This window comes from Neovison vison, chromosome 9, assembly GCF_020171115.1.
Source record: "Neovison vison isolate M4711 chromosome 9, ASM_NN_V1, whole genome shotgun sequence".
Classification (NCBI taxonomy): Eukaryota; Metazoa; Chordata; class Mammalia; order Carnivora; family Mustelidae; genus Neogale; species Neogale vison.
In genome coordinates, this window is record NC_058099.1 from 9,789,749 (window position 1) to 9,811,023 (window position 21,275).

At 40.0% G+C, this 21,275-nt stretch overlaps 2 protein-coding genes across 5 annotated transcripts in view; both read left to right on the forward strand.

Annotated features, from left to right (window-relative positions):
* PPP6C (protein phosphatase 6 catalytic subunit) overlaps positions 1 to 16,993 on the forward strand; it is a 37,705-nt gene extending 20,712 nt beyond the window's left edge. Inside the window, exons 2-7 of the mRNA XM_044264916.1 lie at positions 1,112 to 1,207; positions 4,756 to 4,821; positions 5,962 to 6,103; positions 11,428 to 11,507; positions 11,680 to 11,889; positions 13,707 to 16,993. Coding sequence (XP_044120851.1) covers positions 1,112 to 1,207; positions 4,756 to 4,821; positions 5,962 to 6,103; positions 11,428 to 11,507; positions 11,680 to 11,889; positions 13,707 to 13,955 — 843 coding nt within the window. The 3' untranslated portion in view covers positions 13,956 to 16,993. The remainder of the gene's footprint in view (positions 1 to 1,111; positions 1,208 to 4,755; positions 4,822 to 5,961; positions 6,104 to 11,427; positions 11,508 to 11,679; positions 11,890 to 13,706) is intronic.
* A 3,035-nt stretch (positions 16,994 to 20,028) lies between these two features.
* Positions 20,029 to 21,275, forward strand: part of SCAI (suppressor of cancer cell invasion) — a 136,295-nt gene continuing 135,048 nt past the window's right edge. For 3 of the 4 annotated variants that reach the window (XM_044264917.1, XM_044264918.1, XM_044264921.1), the window contains exons 1-2: positions 20,029 to 20,145; positions 20,856 to 20,900. In XM_044264917.1, the coding sequence (XP_044120852.1) occupies positions 20,093 to 20,145; positions 20,856 to 20,900 (98 nt within the window). In that variant the 5' untranslated portion in view covers positions 20,029 to 20,092. Of the gene's footprint in view, positions 20,146 to 20,855; positions 20,901 to 21,275 lie in introns of those variants that run through there. The other variant, XM_044264919.1, reaches the window with a different exon arrangement.

A 21,275-nucleotide genomic window follows, 5' to 3' on the forward strand; every position in this document is an offset into this window, starting at 1 on the left:
GTAGTGGGAGAGGGAGAAGCAGGCTCCCTGCCAAGCAGAGAGGCTGACTTGGGGCTCGATCCTAGAACCCTGGGATCATGACCTGAGCCGAAGGCAGACACTTAATGACTGAGCCACCCAGGCACCCCTATTACATCTGTAGTTTTAAGTATCCAACACCATATTTAATATACTTCCATTACCATAAGGATTCCTCATTTTGTCCTTTCATAACCATACCCACTTCCTTTCTGCTGCTCCTAATTTTTGAACCCCTGATGACCACTAAGCTGATCTCCATTTCTATAAATTTGTTATTTTAAGTGTGTTATATAAATGGAATCATATAGTATGTAATCTTTTGGGATAGGTTTTTTTCTCACTCAGCATAGATCTCTTGAGATTCATCCAGGTGTCAATAGTTTCTTGTTATTACTGAATAGTATTCCATGGAATAGATACAGCACAACTTGTTTAACTCTTCACTTGTTGAAGGATACCTATTTATTTCCAGTTTTTGGCTATTATAAATTAAGCTTTGAACATAAATTTTCATTGGTGAGTCCAGTTGCTAGGTCGTATGGTAAATACATGGTTTGCGACTTGCTGTATTTACTTATTTTTTAAAAGATTTATTAGTTCATTTAAGTGGTGGGGGAAAGAGGGCAGAGGGAGAAGGAGCGAGAAATCCAGGCAGACTCCTCGCTGAGTGTGGAGCCTGCTGCAGAGCCTGATCTCCCAACCCTGAGATCATGACAAAACCAAGAGTCCGGGGTGTCTCCTGACTGTGCCACCCTGATGCTCCTCCAATTTACTTTAAAAATTAGTAGATAAAAATCTTTTCTTGTTAAAATTATTTACTCTTACATTTGTTTGGTGAAAAGTATCATTTTACAGTTTCTTTAAAGCTATTTTCTAGAATAGCCAGGGAATTTGCGTTTGGAGTAGCCATTAGATCATCCTTGGGCATTATGAGATGAAGGTAGAAGCTGGCAAATCAAACCACAGAATCCTTAAAGGGTAGTTTTCCTTTCTTATGAATAATATGTGTATTAGTTCTTGTCTTTTTTGCATTTGATCTTTAGTTTTAATGTTGTAGTAAAAGGTTGAATTATATTTTCTCTTCTTACAGCGGCTATGTGACTATGTTTGCGACCTCCTCTTAGAAGAGTCAAATGTCCAGCCAGTATCAACACCAGTAACAGTGTGTGGAGACATACACGGACAGGTAAAACTTCATGAACAGATTTTTAGCTTTTGTACTGTCCATAGTCCACGTGTGTTTCCACTTATGTGCAAAAATGCCACAAGAAAAACAAGAAACAAACACAGTTCATTTGATAGATTGGCCTGTCTGTGTGACACTAATGATTCCTGGTTACTGTTATAGTGAGTAAAAGCGGTGGTCAAATTGCTCATGGAGTTTGTTGAAATTATACTTGCAAAGAGGATAGATGCAACATTATTGCTCTGGGAAGGCTTGTGGACAGCTCACAGTGACTGTGATTAATAGGACGTGCTTTGGTTTTAGGTGCTAATTTTCTATTCTATTCACTCAGGTCAAATTTTATTGAAAATGTATCATTTCCTTAGTGGGAATGAGAATAATATAGGTTCAGAAGGATAAAATTATTGGTGCATGATTTTAGCAAGTCTCTGCTAGGATGGGAGAAAGATGAGTCTCGTTTTTGTTTTGTTTTTTAAAGATTTTATTTATTTATTTGATAGAGAGAGATCACAAGTAGATGGAGAAGCAGGCAGAGAGAGAGAGAGAGATGGAAGCAGGCTCCCTGCTGAGCAGAGAGCCCGATGTGGGACTGGATCCCAGGACCCTGAGATCATGACCTGAGCCGAAGGCAGCGACTTAACCCACTGAGCCACCCAGGCGCCCCGAGTCTCGTTTTTTTATCTGCTGGGCATTTTTTTTTTTTTAACTTTATAGAGAGAGAGAGCCAGAGAGGGAACGCAAGCAGGGGAAGTGGGAGAGGGAGAAGCAGACTCCCCGCTGAACAGGAATCCTGATGTGGGGCTCGATCCCAGCATCCTGGGGATCATGACCCAAGCCGAAGGCAGCCGCTTTAACAGCTGAGCCACCCAGGTGCCCCTGGGCTTTTGTTTTTAAGACTTTCAAGGCAGTGGCAAGAGGAATATACCTCATCTTTAGACTCTTACTGTCAGGGTGTAGCCCAGTTGGAAAGCCTCTGTGTATTTGTAGAGGTGTTTTGTGTGTGTGTTTTTTGTTTGTTTGTTTTAACTGGGAATGGAAGCTAAGCAGAACTCTCACTCAGTCTGCTGTCTGTGTACAGTGGGGTTGTGGATATAAGGCATATATTGTAAACAGTATCTTTATCAAACCCAGCATGACTTGCTGTCATCTGTGCAATTTCCCTGCCTCTAATAAGAGTGCCTAAAGGAGCAGAAATGTATGTAAATTGGTTGTGATTGGTGGCTGTTCCATGAATTAAGTTCTCTTTTGACCACTTTAGGTCTCTTTTCTTTTTTTTGGTTTTCAATTTGTTCTCTGGGTGGTTGAGGTCATAATAAATCTGGCATTTGCATGTTATCAGCTTCTAAATAGAGAGCCCATTAGGTCATCTCTGAGCTGTTGAAAGATTTATTTATTTATTTATTTATGTAGGTGGGGGGTGTGAGAGTGGGGTTTCGGTGGAGAGCGGTAGGTGGGAAGAGGCAGAGGGAAAGGGAGAGAGAACTCAAGCAGACTTGGTGCTGAACTCGGAGCCCAAGGCAGGGCTCGATCTCACTACCTGTGAAACCATGTCCTGAGCTGAAACCAAGAATTGGATGCTTAAGTGGCTGTACCACTCAGGCACTCCCATCTGTGATCTTTTAAAATCTTAGTTCTCTAGGGTAGACTGTAGGAGTGCATTTCTTAAAATTTCCATACACTGGGGTGCCTAGATCGCTCCATCCTTAAGCTTCTGCCTTTGGCTCAGGTCATGATTCCAGCATCCTGGGATTGAGCCCTGCATCGTTGGGCTCCCTGCTGGGGTCGGGGTTAGAGGGGTGAGGGGGCCTGCTTCTCCCTCTTCCTCTCCCCCTGCTTCTGTTCTGTCTCGCTGTGTCTCTCTCTTTGCCAAATAAATAAGTAATCTTTAAAAAAAAAAAAAACCAAAAAACAAGTCTCTCTAAAAAAAAAAAATTCCATACACCTTCTCTCCAAAAACATAATAAATAAACATTTGTATTTTGCTAAGATAAATGATATTAATATAAGTGTGCTATAACACATTCCTAAAAGCTGAAATAAACCAAATAATGTTTTTCCCTAGGGGCTTCTGGGTGGCTCAGTGGGTTAAGCCTCTGCCTTCGGCTCAGGTCATGATCTTGGGGTCCTGGGATTGAGCATCAGTCTCTCTGCTCAGCAGGGGGCCTGCTTCCCTCCCCCGCCCCCCCTTTCTTTCTGCCTGCCTCTCTGCCTGCTTGTGATCTCTCTCTCTTTATTTATCAAATAAATAAATAAATAAATAAATAAATCTTTAAGTTTTAGAAATTTAATAATTTTATTTTCAAGTGTAAAATACAACTGTATAGGTGTTTTAGTTGTAGTTGGTCAATATGTTATAGTAAATTCCTTTAATTCAAAGTCTTAGAAAAGCTTAAGTTTTCTTTAGGAATTAGAATTAAGATAATCTAGCTGATTGAGTTTACCACATGTACAGTTTGTCAATTACCAATTTACAGTGAAATAGAATATGATGAAATACACAGTCCTTTTTTTTTTTTTTTACTGATTATTGAGAAGACACTCCATAGCTAAAGAGCCTGAGGGTATAAATCTCTAAAATAGAGTATGGGAAAGTAGGTTGATGTGATGTTGTGAAGTGTCATGTAAATTCATTTGAAAAAAATTCTTATCTACTTGTTTGCTTATTTTTTTTTTAAAGATTTTATTTATTTATTTGACAGAGAGAGACACAGCGAGAGGAACAGAAGCAGAGGGAGTGGGAGAGGGAGGAGCAGGCTTCCTGCTGAATGGATAGCCCCAACGTGGGGCTCGATCCCAGGACAATGGGATCAGGTCCTGAGCCGAAGGCAGACGCTTAACAACTGAGCCACCCAGGCGCCCCCTGTTTCCTTATTTTTTATCTCTTTAAAATAGATACTGAGGGGCGCCTGGGTGGCTCGGTGGGTTAAAGCCTCTGCCTTCGGCTCGGGTCATGATCCTGGGGTCCTGGGATCGAGCCCCGCATCGGGCTCTTTGCTCGTCGGGGAGTCTGCTTCCTCCTCCCTCTCTGCCTGCCTCTCTGCCTTCTTGTGATCTGTCAAATAAATAAAACCTTTAAAAAAATAAAATAAAATAAAATACTGAGTATGGGTTGGGTGGTTAGGTTAGCTTATTAACAAGTTAGGTAACTGATCAGTTATTTCAAATTCTCAAGTGATGGGGCACCTGGCTGACTCCCTTGGTAGAGTATGTGACTCTTGATCTTGGGGTCGTGAGTTCAAGCCCCGCGCTGGGTGTAGAGATTATTTTAAAAATTCTAGGTGATAAAAATGAAAGAAATTTGAGGGAGAAGGCCTGTAACATTAATGATCTGGGAATGACTTTACTGGTAATTGTGAGATTTATTTTAGTGCTTTTTTTAGACTTGAGATCTGTGCTTGGCAGTTTTGCTTACACTTTATTTCTTCTTATAAGTGTCAGTATTTGAGGTCTTCTTAATTACATACTTCTTTACACATTTTGCTCTCAGTTTTATTATTTAACTCCTTTGCGGGAATTTGTAATCAGCATATATTGCCTTTCTTTTGTAGTTTTATGACCTTTGTGAACTATTCAGAACTGGAGGTCAGGTTCCTGACACAAACTACATATTTATGGTATGTAAACTCCAATGATATCACATACTTGCTTAAAATGGAAAGGATCTGACTTATTACAATAAATTACATAACAGTTTCACTTTCATGTGACATTCACTATTTAATTTTATGAAAAGGTGATGCTGTACTTTTTTACATTTTTGCCATTTGTCCAGATGAAAGTAATTGCCTTAGTAAATTGGGATATGCATAGGACTGGGTTGTAGCCCGAGTAATGTTGGCAGAAAAATAGTCCAGAACCACCCAACTTTAAGGCACAAATCTTCAATTTACTGTTATTTTATTACACCTTTTTTTGAGCATTTATTTTCATCTGTTACCATTCTATGGATTGATGAATATGTGCACATACACATTTGCTATTAAGGGGGATACTTGCTTACTTTGCTTTTGGAATGTAATGTTACTATTGAATTTTTCCTAAATCCTATCATTTTCCTTCCTTTTAAAGGTTTCTGGGTCACTTTCCTGTTATTTTAGCTGTTTTCCTATTGATCTAACATTGTTCCAACTAAAACATTAATGGGAAGTATAAATAGTATGGCTTTACAAGCAGTTGTTAGATGCACAGCTGAACCTAGAACACTGTTTTAATTACCGTATCTGCTTTTACAAGAACACTATCTCTTCAGATTGGTAGTTTTTCTGATATAGTTAACGGTGATTTTGGGGACACCTGACTGACTCAGAAGAGCATGTGACTTAATCTTGGGGTCGTGAGTTTGAGCCCCATGTTGGGTATAGAGATTACTTAAATAAATAAATATTTAAAAATAATAGAGTGATTTTTGAAATTTATTTTAAAATTTTTGATTCACATATGACCTTTTAGAAACATCTGCTAATGTAGGTAATAGAGAATTGGAAAAATGGTGGTTTTGTAGGGAAGATCCTTGAGAGACGTGCACAGCAGATTCCTGTAGGCCTCTGGAATCGTAAGACAAGCACTTTTAGTGGAGACTGCTCATTTACTTTGTTTTGAGTTTTTTTGTTAAAACCTAGTGTCCAAGTAATTCAACATGTGACTCTTCATTTTTGTTATTTTTGACTGTGTCTCTCGGTTTGTACATTTAGGTGTAATTTTAAAACATATTATTGCTATTATATTGTTTCTAACTTTAAGTTTTTACTTTACAGGGTGATTTTGTAGACAGAGGTTACTATAGTTTGGAGACCTTCACTTACCTTCTTGCACTAAAGGCTAAATGGCCTGATCGTATTACACTTTTGCGAGGAAATCATGAGAGTAGACAGATAACACAGGTGTATGGATTTTATGGTAAGACTTTTTGTTTCTCTGATTCTGAATATTGTTTTACTTTTCTCTTTGGGAGAAAAGCCATGCAAGTCATACATGTGTTTTACAGTAAAATTAGAAATACAGATCATCGTTTTCCACTTTCTCAACCTTGAACTCTTCCCTCTTCTTCCCCCAGTCAATTGAGAACCTTACCATGGAGTGAGAACTCTTTTTAACTTTTTAGCGTGCATTGTCCTAGATCATTGCCTCCAAGTGTAGTCCTCCGTTTACCTCATATGAATCATTAGGAGTGCTTGTTTAAAAGGTACATTGCCGGGACCCCACTTAAAACCTTTTGTGGTGGGAATCCTAGAATCTGCTGAATGTGAATGTTCTACGCTTCAAAGTTTGAGAATGTGTGTGTGTGTGTAAACATTTGTGTGTGTACATACCTGTTTTTTCACTTAATGCCACCAGCCTTTCTTCACTTCAGTGATGTTGTTTTTATAGCTGCATTGCGTTACACTGTATGGATGTATTATAATTGATTAAACCTGTATCTTTACCATTGGACATTGAAATTGTTTGTTTGTTTTAAAGATTTTATTTATTTATTTGACAGACAGAGATCACAAGTAGGCAGAGAGGCAGGCAGTGGGGGTGGGGGGAAGCAGGCTCCCTGCTTAGCAGAGAGCCCAGTGTGGGGCTTGATCCCAGGACCCTGGGATCATGACCTGAGCCGAAAGCAGAGGCTTTAACCCACTGAGCCACCCAGGCGCCCCTGGAATTGTTTTTAAGGTGCTCTTATACACATAGCTGAATGAATATTCTTTTACATGTGTTTAATATTGTATGTGTATAATATGTATAATTACGTATGTATGTGTATGTGTATCTCTATCTTATCTATCTGCTCCATCCAGAGAATGCTAGAACCTGAGGGGTCAGAAATGGAACTTAACGTTTAAAAGCAAAATATCTGCTTCTTTCAAACTTTTATATGCTTGAAAGTTTTTAAAAATGTGCTAAGAAAAAAAAAATGAGGTCAGAGTGGTGTTGGAAAAATTGGACAGCCACATGCAGAAGAATGAAACTGGACCATTTCCTTATACCACACACAAAAGTAGACTCCAAATGGATGAAAGACCTCAATGTGAGACAGGAGCCCATCAAAATCTTTGAGGACAGCACAGGCAGCAACTTCTTCGACCTCAGCCGCAGCAACTTCTTCCTAGAAACATTGCCAAAGGCAAGGGAAGCAAGGGTAAAAATGAACTATTGGGACTTCATCAAGATCAAAAGCTTTTGCGCAGCAAAGGAAACAGTCAACAAAACCAAAAGACAACTGACAGAATGGGAGAAGATATTTCAAATGACATATCAGATAAAGGGCTAGTATCCAAAATCTATAAAGAACTTATCAAACTCAACACCCAAAGAACAAATAATCCAGTCAAGAAATGGGCAGAGGACATGAACAGACATTTCTGCAGAGAAGACATCCGGATGGCCAACAGACACATGAAAAGTGCTTAACGTCACTTGGAATCAGGGAAATACAAATCAAAACCACAGTGAGATACCACCTCACACCAGTCAGAATGGCTAAAATTAACAAGTCAGGAAACAACAGATGTTGGCGAGGACACAGAGAAAGGGGAACCCTCCTACACTGTTGGTGGAAATGCAAGCTGGTGCAGCCATTCTGGAAAACAGTATGGAGGTTCCTTAAAAAGTTGAAAATAGAGTTACCCTACCACCCAGAAATCCCACTACTGGGTATTTAAAGATACAAATGTAGTGATCTGAAGGGGCACATGCATCTGAATGTTTATAGCAGCAATGTCCACAGTAGCCAAACTATGGAAAGAACATAGATGTCCATCAACAGATGGACAATTATCATATGATATCTCTGATATGAGGAATTTGAGAGGCAGAACGGAGGGTTGTGGGACATAGGGAGGGAAAAAATGAAATAGGATGGGATCGGGAAGGAGAAAAACTGTAAGAGATTCTTAATCTCACAAAACAAACTGAGGGTCTTTGGGGAGTGGGGGGTAGGGATATGGTGGCTGGGTTATGGGCATTGGGGAGGATATATTCTATGGTGAGTGCTGTGAAATGTGTAAGCCTGATGATTCACAGACTTGAACCCTTGGGGCAAATAATACATTATATGTTAATACAAAAAATTTTTTTATTTTTATTTTTTATTTTTTTTATTTTTTAAAGATTTTATTTATTTATCAGAGAGAGAGAGGGAGAGAGAGCAAGCACAGGCAGACAGAATGGCAGCAGAGGCAGAGGGAGAAGCAGGCTTCCTGCTGAGCAAGGAGCCTGATGTGGGACTCAATCCCAGGATGCTGGGATCATGACCTGAGCCGAAGGCAGCTGCTTAACCAACTGAGCCACCCAGGCGTCCCACAAAAAACTTTTTTAAAAAATGAGGTTAGGAAGCTCTTTGAGGGAGATGGCAGAACTGTTGAGATTATTAACATGAATTTTCCTTAAGCCTAATTGAGGCAGATATTGAGATATTTGGAAATATTAATTTCATAACCCTTTATTTTTATTTTTTTAGATTTTATTTATTTGACAGAGAACACAAGTAGGCAGAGAGGCAGGTAGAGGCAAAGAGAGGGGGAGGGAAGCAGGCTCCCTGCTGAGCAGAGAGCCCCATGCGTGGCTCAATCCCAGCACCCTGGGATCATGACCTGAGCTGAAGGCAGAGGCTTTAACCCCCTGAGCCACCCAGACCTTTAGTTTTAGATCTTATATTTTGGATTCTTATCTGTCATAACAAAGATAAGCTAAGCTCTCTCTCTGTTCTTTTTTTTTTTTTTTTGTAAGCCATTATCAATTACTAAACTGAGAAATTTTTATAATTTATGATTTATTTATTTTTTATTTTTTATTTTTTTTAAGATTTTATTTATTTGTCAGAGAGAGAGAGAGACCGAGCACAGGCAGAGTGGCAGGCAGAGTCAGAGGGAGAGGCAGGCTCCCTGCGGGGCAAGGAGGCCAATGTGGGACTTGATCCCAGGATGCTGGGATCATGACCTGAGCCGAAGGCAGCTGCCTAACCAACTGAGCCACCCAGGCGTGATTTATTTATATATTTAAAGATTTTATTTATTTGACAGAGAGAGAGAGACAGCAAGAGAAAGAACATAAGTGGGGGCAGTGGGAGAGGAAGAAGCAGGCTTCCCGATAAGCAGAGAGCCCCATGTGAGGCTCTATTCCAGGACCCTGGGATCATGACCCGAGCCCAAGGCAGCTGCTTAATGACTGATCCACCCAGGCACCCTGATAATTTATGATTTATATAACTTTGTTTATAGTAGTTGAAAAGTTAGATGGCTAATATTTGTTTCTTTTTTACAAATTACTTCTGATTTGCACTCACAAAATATCAAGTATCATTTAAAATAAATGTTTTTGATTTTTTTGGTAAGATTTTATTTAGTTATTTGACAGAGAGAAATCACAAGTAGGCAGAGAGGCAGGTGGGGTGTGGGGGGAAGCAGGCTCCCTGCCGAGCAGAGAGCCAGATTCAGGACTGGATCCCAGAAGCCTGAGATCATGACCTGAGCTGAAGGCAGAGGCCTAACCCATTGAGCCACCCAGGCGCCTGAAGTTTTTGATTCTTTTGCAAAATAGTCAGTAGTTTGGATAGTACAATACTGTGGTGTTAACTTAGTTAAGATTGAGATTAAGGGGCACCTGGGTGGCTCAGTGGGTTAAGCCTTTGCCTTCGGCTCAGATCATGATCCCAGGGTCCTGGTAGGCAGGGAGCCTGCTTCCCACCCCCTACCTCTGTCTGTCTCTCTGCCTACTCGTGATTTCTCTCTCTCTCTGACAGATAAAGAAATAGAATCATCACAAAAAAAAAAAAGATTGAGATTAAGATGAAGTTGAGATTAATATTATATTATTAATATTATAATTACATCCCAAAATTTGACCCACATTTATCAATGTAGGACAAAGGGATAAAGGGGGAGAGGAAAGAGGACTTTTTATTTTTAATTTTAATTTTAATTTTAATTTTTTAAAGATTTTATTTATTTATTTGTCAGAGAGCACAAGCAGAGGGAGTGGCAGATAGAGGGAAAAGCAGGCTCCCCACTGACAAAGGAACCTGATGCGGGACTTGATCCCAAGACCCTGGGATCATGACCTGAGCCAAAGGCAGATGCTTACTTGAGTGAGCCACACAGGCATCCAAAAGAGGACGTTTTAATCAAGATACCTTGACTGAAGAAAATGACAACAGCACAACATCTAGGATTGAATTCTCTTGTTCTCAAGCTGTGCTGGTCTGTTATTTTGTTTAATAAAAGGAAGACCACTAGCTTCTCAGGCGGGAGATAATTTTAGTTATCATGGAAGTTAACATTGATTTTAAAGTAGTAAAAAAGTCCATATATAGCTATTAACTATATTGAGCCTTCAGTTCACACTGATAGACACATACTGATCAGTTATTGTGAACCAAACGCTTTGCATTTGTATAAAGATGAAGAAGACAAGATTCTTGCCTGCAAGCTCAGCCCAACGTTAGTACTCTCATGACAGATTTACTTAAGGATCCTGCTTCACACATAGAGGTAATTTAGAAAATCATGAGGCTTCACCATACCCCATAGTCTTCTATAGCATTTTCAATTGTACTTGCAGCAATAGTGATGTGTCAGGTTTTGTTTTTTTTTAACTAAGGAAGAAGTCAAACAGAACTTCCATGATATTAATGGAAGAAGAGCCCTATATCCTATTAACTGTTGTAGACAACAGAGAAATTGTTCAGTGGGGAATATGTCAGAACCTGATTGGCGGTCTGTCTCCAGTGGTGACTGCATGTGTACTTCCTGGAGTTCAAGTATTGCATAGTGCAATTTGCAGAAAATCTTAAAAGAGACAACTTACGCCTGAGAAATGTTGAGATAGGCATTTCCAGTGCTCCTATAATTAAGGGTCCTCTGATTTGTTTGATCATCCTACTAGAGTAAGGTGGTCACATTAAATAAATTACTCTGACAGAATTGTCCAGTATGAATAAATAATAGGCCAAAGCATTTGTTTTGGGTTGTATGAATTTAATAGTTAGCTCTTTCTGATCATAGCATTTTGATCAATAACTTGAGCTGCTTTCTAGGGGCACTTCTGGAATGAAAAGCAGGACCACGTGCTTAGATTAGTTGAATACAAGTCTCCTTCGTGGCTCTACGTGGAAGACCTACCAGGTCATAGCTTGCCATCCTAGTTTAATTTAAACTTCTTTAGTATTGGGTGCATTCTTCATTTTTATTGGCAGCTTTAGAACTTCACACTAATGAGAAACTCTTCTGTTTATTTCACAGATGAGTGCCAAACCAAATATGGAAATGCTAATGCCTGGAGATACTGTACCAAAGTTTTCGACATGCTCACAGTAGCAGCTGTAAGTTTATGTAAATCTTTGTAAAACCTCAAGTATTTTCCTGTCAGTAACCCATTAGATACTCTTACCCAATTGCCGTCTCAGTTATATTGACATCATTAACATTCATTGATGAATTTAGATATGACTGAGTTTATCATTATGCTTTCAACTCTGTTATCCTTTTTGCTAGTTAATAGATGAGCAGATTTTATGTGTTCACGGTGGTTTATCTCCTGATATCAAAACACTGGATCAAATTCGAACCATTGAACGGAATCAAGAAATTCCTCATAAAGGAGCATTTTGTGATCTGGTTTGGTCAGATCCTGAAGATGTGGATACTTGGGCAATCAGTCCCCGAGGAGCAGGTTGGCTTTTTGGCGCAAAGGTCACAAATGAGGTAAAGCCAATATTTTTTGAAAAATGGTTTTTTGGTTGCTAATGGACTACTTAAAGAACTATGGTGACTATAGATAACAACCTTCTGTTTTTCATCTAGTTCATCATCTGTGTCTTTCCTTACTGATTAGATGAGATGACATAATGAAAGCACCTCCTTCAGTATCCGTCTGCTAATATGTATAAAATAGATGTTTCTTTCTTTTTTTTTTTTTTTTCAAATATTGCAATTAAGTAATATAATAGCAAGGGCAAGATAGGTCATATACATATATGTGTGTGTGTGTGTGTGTATATATGTGTATATATATATAAATTTTTAAAAATATTTTATTTACTTATTTGTCAGAGAGAGAGAGCAAGAGCAAGAGAGGGAGCACAAGCAGGGAGAATAGCAGGCAGAGGCAGAAGTAGGCTCCCTGCTGAGCAAGGAGCCCAGTGTAGGTAGGACTTAGTCCCAGGACCCTGGGATCATGACCTCCTGAAGGCAGAGGCTCAGCTGACTGAGCTACCAAGGCATCCCTGTATATAAAAATTTTTAATATATATTTTCAATTTAGATTAATTGATGTAAAGCAGTGTATTAGTTTTAGATGTACAACATGATGGTTTGATAGATACAGCTATATCTATCTATGTATCTATATATAGCAAAAGTCCAACTTTTGAAGTTCAGCTGTTTTGTTTTTTTTTAAGATTTTATTTTTATTTATTTGTCAGAGAGAGCGCGTACAGGCAGGCAGAGTGGCAGGCAGAGGCAGAGGGAGAAGCAAGCTCCCTGCTGAGCAAGGAGCCTGATGTGCCAGGACACCAGGATCACGACCCCAGCTGAAGGCAAATGCTTAACTGACTGAGCCACCCAAGCATCCCTCAGCTGTTTTTAATTAAAAAACAAACAAACAAACAAGCACACACATACACATTATATATGGACATAGGGATGAGCTTATATTGGGAAGTAATCCAGCACAAAGGAATTAGAGAGTTAGGTTCAACATAATTTAGGTTAATTATTTATGTGCTCTGACCCTCTGTTTCCTTAAGTTACAAAAGAAGAATAAATCTCAGAATTCTTATAAGAACCATACTAAACCCTCAGTAAATGATAAATATGGATAGCAACATATTTTTCCATTATCCCATAAAAACTTTATTTCATATCTAATACTGCTTACAGAGCACTTCTAGAAATTTCTTTTTTTTTTTTTAATTTTAGATTTTATTTATTTATTTGACAGACAGAGATCACAATAGGCAGAGAGGCAGGCAGAGGAGGTAGCAGGCTCCCTGCTGAGCAGAGAGCCTGATGTGGGACTCGATCCCAGATCACTGGGATCATGACCTGAGCTGAAGGCAGAGGCCTTAACCCACTGAGCCACCCAGGCACCCCTCTTCCAGAAATTTCTAATAAATTATGTGACTGTGTGATTTCTATAACTTAAGTCAAAGCAGCTCTATACTTTTGGAAGTAGTGGGGATGACCAGTAGAGTAGGTTCTATAATCATGAGAACTTTAGTAGTAAAAGGATTTATCTTATTTATTTATTTAATTTTTTGTTTGTTTTAGAGGGGGAAGGGGTTGGGCAAGGGGAGAGAGAATCTTAAGCAGGCTCCATATCCAGTGTGGAGCCATTCAAGGAGCTTGATCTCACAACCCTGAAATCATTATCTGAGCCAAAATCAAGAGTTGGGTGCTTAACAGGCACCCCTATACTTTATGTAAATATTATTTTCGTGTGTGTGTGTGTGTGTATAAAATATATAGCGTGATTTTTCCTAAGTGTGCTAGATACTTAACAAAACCTTTCTAAATTGCAGTTTGTTCATATCAACAACTTAAAACTCATCTGCAGAGCACACCAACTAGTGCACGAAGGCTATAAATTTATGTTTGATGAGAAGCTTGTAACAGTATGGTCCGCTCCTAATTACTGCTATCGTTGTGGAAATATTGCTTCGATCATGGTCTTCAAAGATGTAAATACAAGAGAACCAAAGTTATTCCGGGCAGTTCCAGATTCAGAACGTGTTATTCCTCCCAGAACAACGACGCCGTATTTCCTTTGAGGCCTTCGCCCATCCTGCTGACCCATTTTTCCTCCCTCTTCTTACCCCAACTTTCGTGTATTACCCTCTACAATATACTTTTTATCGAGCACTTTGCTGCTGAAATGCTGCCTCTTGCCTTTTTTTTTTTTTTAATTTTAAATTATCTAAATTTATTGTTTGTTATGGTGTCTATAGCAATGTTTTTCTATCCATTTTCTCCCCCATCCCATCCCCACCTTGGACTCATTTGAGAAGACTTGAGAAATGTCTTAATACTCTCAACACTGCTGCATGTAGCTCTTGCTTATTTACTGGTCTGGGGGAAACAGGATGTGTTTCCTCTTTTTTTAAAAAGCCAATTGACAGAACAGACTACCCCGAAATGCTCCTCCTTTTGTATCATTCAGGCTTTTGTTTTAGTTTGGTAAGTTTTAAGAAATTTCAGCAGCAAAGTTGTTATTCAGTGGGCACGATGGACTGCAAATGCCTCAAGTTATGTATACCTGTCCCAGCTGTAAACTTCATTGTCCTTTGTTGGATGATATTTTAAATGGATATAAAATAAATTGGTCTAAAGGGCTGCCCTCCTTGTTGTGTTTTTAAATTTTAGTTAAAACTGCTATAGCTTATGACTTTGTACAGTAAGATAATTGTATTGATCTTTTTTCAGATTCCTTGTATTTTTTAATAAAGTAATCTTAAATAAAACCCAGATAGGTTAAAGTGTTAGAAATTTTAAACAGCTTACATTGTTAGTTTAAAGTTATTCTCCCCCCCCCCCACCCCCCAAATCAGAGTTTTTGACCCTTTGGTTATTGAGTTTAAAACCTCAACTGAAATTCAGTACTATTTATTTAAAAAAATAAAAATCACTAAACTGTGCCTAAAGAACATAACTGCCATATTAATGTTTTGGTTTATATTCTCTATAGTAATAGAAAAACATTTAATACTTGTAATGCTGGTGTGTTCATTTGATACCAGTTAAGTAGAATGTGATCGATCCAGTTTACAATCTATCATGAGTATCATTAAGTAAAATCTGTGTCCTTTTCCATAGGAATCATTCTCCTCTTGCTGTAACACTTGACCTTAACTTTTAGAAAGTGTTCATTTTTTAACTGCAACTGGAAAGGTTGAAAAGTCAGGACTCTTGTATTTGTGAACTGTAATTTGAAGCAAATTTTAAAAAGTGTAGAAAGAAACAAATTGTCCTATTTTGTAAAGGTCTGTGATACCGTGTTTCGGCTTTGTGTAAGTAATTTGAATATCCAAAGGGTGTGATGATCAGTTCTTTATATGCAACTGTCCACTTAATAAGGACAAGTGTTCCAGTGTCTGTTATGACTGTGGTCATAAATGATGTTGGAATTCACTATTTTGTGAAATAGTTGGTATCCCTTTACTACTATAATTAATTTTTGTCATTCCAGGAAATCTTTGTGAAGCCAGCCAATTAATAAAGCACTTTAGTATCTGTTCAGGTAGTTTTGAAAACCAACTTTTCCCCTTCAGGATAAGAACTTCCAGGTTACCTAAAAATGCAATAAAAATCTTTATAGTCTAAGCTTCTTGGCACATAATTTTTCATCAGGGTTTTTCTTTTATTAAATGAGCACAATAATATTTTGATTTTTATTTTCTGCAACCACCTAGCTCCTTGTTTAGTTTTTAATTGTATAGCTATATGAAAGAAGTGGCTAAGACATTTGCTGCACACACTTGAACTGTTGGGTCAGTAGCTTTGTGTTACTGCCCTGACCCCAGTGTAATTCAGGGGGAAAGGTATTTTTTATCTTACAGGGATATGTAGCTATGTATTTTACTAATTGTGAAACACTGGAAATTAATGATGCAGACAACTTGGTGTGGTCTTTGAACAGCTCTCTGCAGTGTTTTTTTCTGTTACCATAAATTGTATTTAAGTGCTTGCTCTCCTCTGCTTTTAAGTTGTACCAATAAAATCGGTAACCTCAGCCCTCCCTCCCTTCCCATTTGACACTCTTTAGCTTAGAATGATGTAGTTGTTTTAGTTATCCCTGTAATGTGACCTTTATTTTTAAGTCATGGTGTACTGCATTTGTTTGTCACTAGTTGGGCATGTGCCAATAATATTCTGTCCATTCCTTAACTGCCATCTCTATTTTGTCTGATTTTTTTTTCTCTTCAGCTGAGTAATGGCTTTTTTGCATGAAAAAAAATAGTTTTTACTATTAGACATGTAAAGGGAAGAGAGAGTGAATGTATTGGACTTTGTAAGCCTAAAAGGAACATTTGGATCCCTCTACTAAATAAGGGCTATGTACGATATAGAGTAATCATGTAGTGGAAGATACTTGGAAGTCATAGATTTGTAGGCAGGAGGCTCTGTTACTCCCTGTATGTAGGCTGAATGTAAAATCCTTTATGTTGTATTAATGGGGGTAATAACTATTTTTATTTGCTGATGGTAATACTTGGTTTCTAATAAAGTGTCCTAGGCTCTAGTGAGAACTGTCTACTTTTAATTGCCAATTACTCCCTTTCCCGTTTCCTGATATGCTCTTGGCTGGCTTTTTATAGGTTAATGCTTTTTCCTGAAATATCTCACTACTTTAAATGTGTTCATTTGGGTGCGATCCTAAAAAGTCTGGATCAAGAGCACATCTAATATGCAACCTGCATCAGCTCCTATTCCATCTGGATGACCAGAACTGTTGGAAGATTGTGACGTCTTAAACCCTGGGTTTTGCTTTTGAAATAAGGTTTGAAATATTGTTCATTGCATTCAGATTTGTGTGTTTCTGCTTTGTAAGTCCAACACCAGGTTTTGAAAATGCCTGTATTGCGAAAGCAAATCCGAACTCTTTCTGAGCCTCTTTCGTTGTCAGAAATAGAATTGCTTTCCATCAGCCTCCAGAAAATTGTGTATCTGGAGTTGAAGAGATTTAACAGCACGGATCCAGATTTTTAAATGTAATTGTTTTTTAAATGCTAATGTTTGTAAAGCACCTTCAGTTCCTTGGATGAAAGGTGCTATATTCTCTCAGTGTAAATTAATAAAAAGATTGTAGGAAGTTTGTCAGAAACTTTTATCTAATGCATAGTCTGTAGCCTGTCCCGACAAGTTAGCATTTTATATAACACAATTTAAATTAAAAAATGCTTATTCCTTCACTTGGTTGCTTGACTAGTAAACAGAAGTGAAACTTTCTCTTGTTCTGCATTTGACTTTGAGCTAAGTGTTCCTGTTCTTTAAAGGCAAGTTTCATTGTTATGTCCTGGACCCAGTGCCCAGAACCATGCATCATGAGATCATCCCAACCCTTTCAATTATATGTGTACAGTGCGCCTTCATGCTGATGAAGTATACATAGTAAAACACCAAAAAGCATTTGGAAATTCCCCTGGTGTGGTGCCAGACACAGTAGATGCCGGGGGGAATGTTTGTTCCTTATTCTCCTCCTCTTAATTTTTTATTTCCTTATCAATCAGTTGGTGATTGCCTTTCTTACCCTCCTGAGAGATTATGCTGGCTTGAATCACTCAAATATTTCCTTTATTCAAATTGCATGAAATTTATGAGGAATTTTTTGTGTGTATCAACAAGAATACTTGCTACATAAGTATATTCCACTAAATCCCTAGACACCCACTATTGTTCTCAGCACTCTGCTTTTGTGTATAAATGGGAATGAGATCTAAAAGATTGCATGGAGGCATTATGGAATAGTGTAAAGAATATAGGCTCTGGGATCAGATCTAGGTAAAAAACCCAGCTCTGCCAGGCAGTAATAGCTAACTTAGGTAAATGCCGTATGTGCCCTATTTTGTGTTTACCTTTACCATGGTTCTATGACTGTATTACCTGTCCCCACCTCCCACCCACTGTCCACCTTCAGATGAAGGAACAGATTTAGGATAGGTAACTTTGCCAAGGTTGCATAGGAGAGCTGGAACTTGAACCTCTTTAGGGCATATGAGAATACATCTTAAACCCTCTTAAGCCATCCTACGCAGTATTGGTTATTGTAGCTGTGTGACACTGCGCGAATTGGGTTCTCTGGATCTTAAAATTCTGTGTCTACAATAGAGAGTACCATACAGAGTTGATCTCAGGATTAAAAATAGCACATATAAAGTACCCAGTCCCTGGCCCAAAGCTGCCATTTATTGAGGGCTCATTCTAATACATAATTTTAATTAAATGTAGGTGGGAAGTAAGAATAATTTAAGGTAATATATAATTGCTGATACAGTGTAGCTTATGAAAGTATAACAAATTTGGAGAAGAAAGTGATGTTGAATGGAGTAATTGGGAAAGCTTAAAAGAAGTTTGAATTAAACATGAACAAGAATGGTGGGATGTACATTTCTTATTTAGTAAAAACACAGAAGCAGAGATTATTAGAACTTGCATGTGACACAAAGATAGGACTTGAGGGTGCCCCTTGGGAAGGTTTAAGAAATGAATGCACAGCTCTATTGGCAGAACCAGTTATCAGGAGTTGGTCAGTTATGAAAGATCTTGAAAACCACACAGAATTTTAATCCTTGTTTTTTTAAGAACTGTAATAAGTGATATTTCAAAATTAGTCTCCTAGTGAGTTGATGGCCCTCCCCACCAGGACTCCCATTCCACCTGCCACACTCTTGTCTGACAAATTATTCTGTCCCCCCTTTTCTGATTTGGTTGAGATCAAGGTTGTTCACAGTTTGGTGATTTGGGGATTACATAAAATGTTAATTACGGGAGCCAACAGACGTTCGACAACATTTTTTCCCTTGTCAAAGCCATTTAAGAACCTCCAGTACAATTTGTCATCATTATTTCATAGAAGGCATGTCATTTTTAACATGAAAGATGTAAAAAGAGCCATCTCAGAATAAAAGTCCTTTCTGTCAAATAAATTCGGTTTTGTGAAAAACTAGTATCCTAATTTCTGCCATTTGTGCGGGCCAGTGAGAGATTTGTCCTCCGTGTGCTGATGTGATCTACTGGAGGTTGTCACATTATTGATTCATTAAAAACATTTTCTAATAAAAAGGTAATAGCAAAAGAAAGTTTGGTGCCTCCTCCCAGTTTCAAATAGATGCCAAGGATCTACCAAAAACAACAAACACCTGTTCATGTGGAATGTAGAGAGGCTGTAGAATACATTAAAGGAAGAATTTTATATGTTAAGGAGTGTTGTCTTCAAGGATGGCCCTATTAAAAGTATAAGAGGAACGATAATTTACACTGTGCTTATGTGCTGAAAGTATTGCGTATTTAGGTCTGTCAACAATAAAAATGCAGTGAAATTTATTTTTAAATTGATTAACTGGCATTTAATTTACGATCATCTGCAGTATCACAGGATGGTTAGCACACACTCGAGGATCAATTCTACTTAGTCCTTCCAAAATGGAACACATTGCTTTTAGTTATGGCATCAATTCTGTTTGCAGTGATGATTTTTCTTTCATGGCAATTTTTTTCTTGCTTTCTTGGAAAGCTTGCCCACAAGCTTGTGATCTTTTCTTCAGAGAACTGAGCATCTGAAACATGCTTTATTTTGGTAGATTCTTGCAGTTTTCTTGCTGGATCCTCTATGAAGGGTATCTGTGAGCTGTGAGACCGTTTCAGCATGATGTAGAGTCAGGGACGGCATCGAGGTCGTTCAAAATGAAGCTCCTTCTGGAGAGTTACCGCACTGTTGCACCTGCCAGAGTTTGGGAAATTGCAGTGCTTGACTCTTGGTCTTGGCGTGGTGCAGTGTTGGGGGGCGCCAGCAGGTGTGTGGAATGCAGGACGCAGAGCCAGGAGAACCTGCCGGCAGGTGTCTGGCGCCTGAAATGCAGTTTCTACTTTCCAGCGCACGGTGGCGCTTGGGTCTCCCCTGCCCTACTAGCAATCTCTAAGGCACCTCCGCCGCCACCTGCAGTCTCAACCAAACCTAGGTGGCGGGATGTGACGGCCTGCGCGTCCAATCGACTGCTAGGCTTTCGGCCACACTACAGCTCTAGCCAATGGGAGTCGGGGAGAGGCGCGGTGGAGGCGGGCCCCGCGGCATGCCAGGCAGAGGCGCGAGGCCCTCCTCCCGCCTCTCCGCCTACTCCAGCCTCCGCCGCCTCAGCTTCCCGAGCGAGCCCTGCGGCCGCCGGAGCAGCTCCCGCGGCGGAGCAGGAGCCGGATGGTCAGAGGAGCCCGGCAGCCCCAGCAGCCGCGGAGTCGCCTGGCCCCCAGGTGGGGCGGGAGCTGGGTCGAGGTCGGGGTTGGGGATGGGGTGGGGGCGCGGGAGCGGGCCCAGGGGCCGTGAAGCATTCGGGGCTCCGAGACGGGAGGGGCGGGGGGTTCAGGCTGAGTGGGGGGGCTCGGGGGCGTCCAGGGACGCGGGAGTGGGCTGGGCGGCGATCGCATCCTCGAGGCCGGAGGAGAGGGGCGTGTGAGGGAAGGGACGCCGAGGGGTGAGGCTGGGGGCGCCGGGCCGGGAGGGGCAGGGTGCGCGCGCCCCGTGGACGGGCCGTGGAATGCGGGGGGCGCGGGGCCTGGAGGGGCGGGGCTCGGAGGGGCAGTGCACGCTCGGGAGGGGGTGGGCACGGGAAAGGGGAGGTCGGAGGGGCTTGCGGGGGTGACGAGGCAGACAATGAGTAGGTGGAGGTGGGTGGTTTTGGGGAGCGGGGCTGTGACGAATAGGAGCTGAGGATGGAGTGAGGGACTAGCAGGGAGAGCAGGGTTTGGGCACAGCAGACATTGGGGGAACCGTGAGTCCCAGGGTTGCATGGTCTTGGTAAATAGGGGAAACAGAGCATCAGGGGTTTGTAAGGTCAGGTATGAGCTTTGCGAGCCTATGGTCTTAGAGGGTGGTGCACTGAGTTTTCGACTGGCACAGTAGGACCAGGAGATGTGTTCTTGTATGTTACTTTTAGTTATCATCTTATTTGTTTGGTTTGTAGACTGACTGGCACAGTGGAGAAACCACCTCGAAAACGGAAAAGCAGGTAAGTCAAAATGCCTTTCTGTTTTGCTTCGTGTTTTTCCATTTGCTTGGCTACACCTATGCCGTACTGCATAGTTATATACTGTTAGATGAAGTTTTTTATTTAGCTTTTTTTGTAATGAATATAACTACATGCAAGATTTTTCACTTGAGGAGTTCAAAGTAATACCTGTATCGTGTGTGTGTGTGTGTGTGTGTGTGTGTGTAAGATTATATGGGAAAGAGACGTGGGTAATTGAGAAATCCTAGTTTTTTACGTTAGCTATAATTTCAACTTCTCCACCAATTTTGTTTAAAAGGCTAGTATTTGGCGGGGTGGGGGTCGGCGGCGCCTGGGTGACTCAGTTGGTGCAACATGAGACTCTCTTGATCTCAG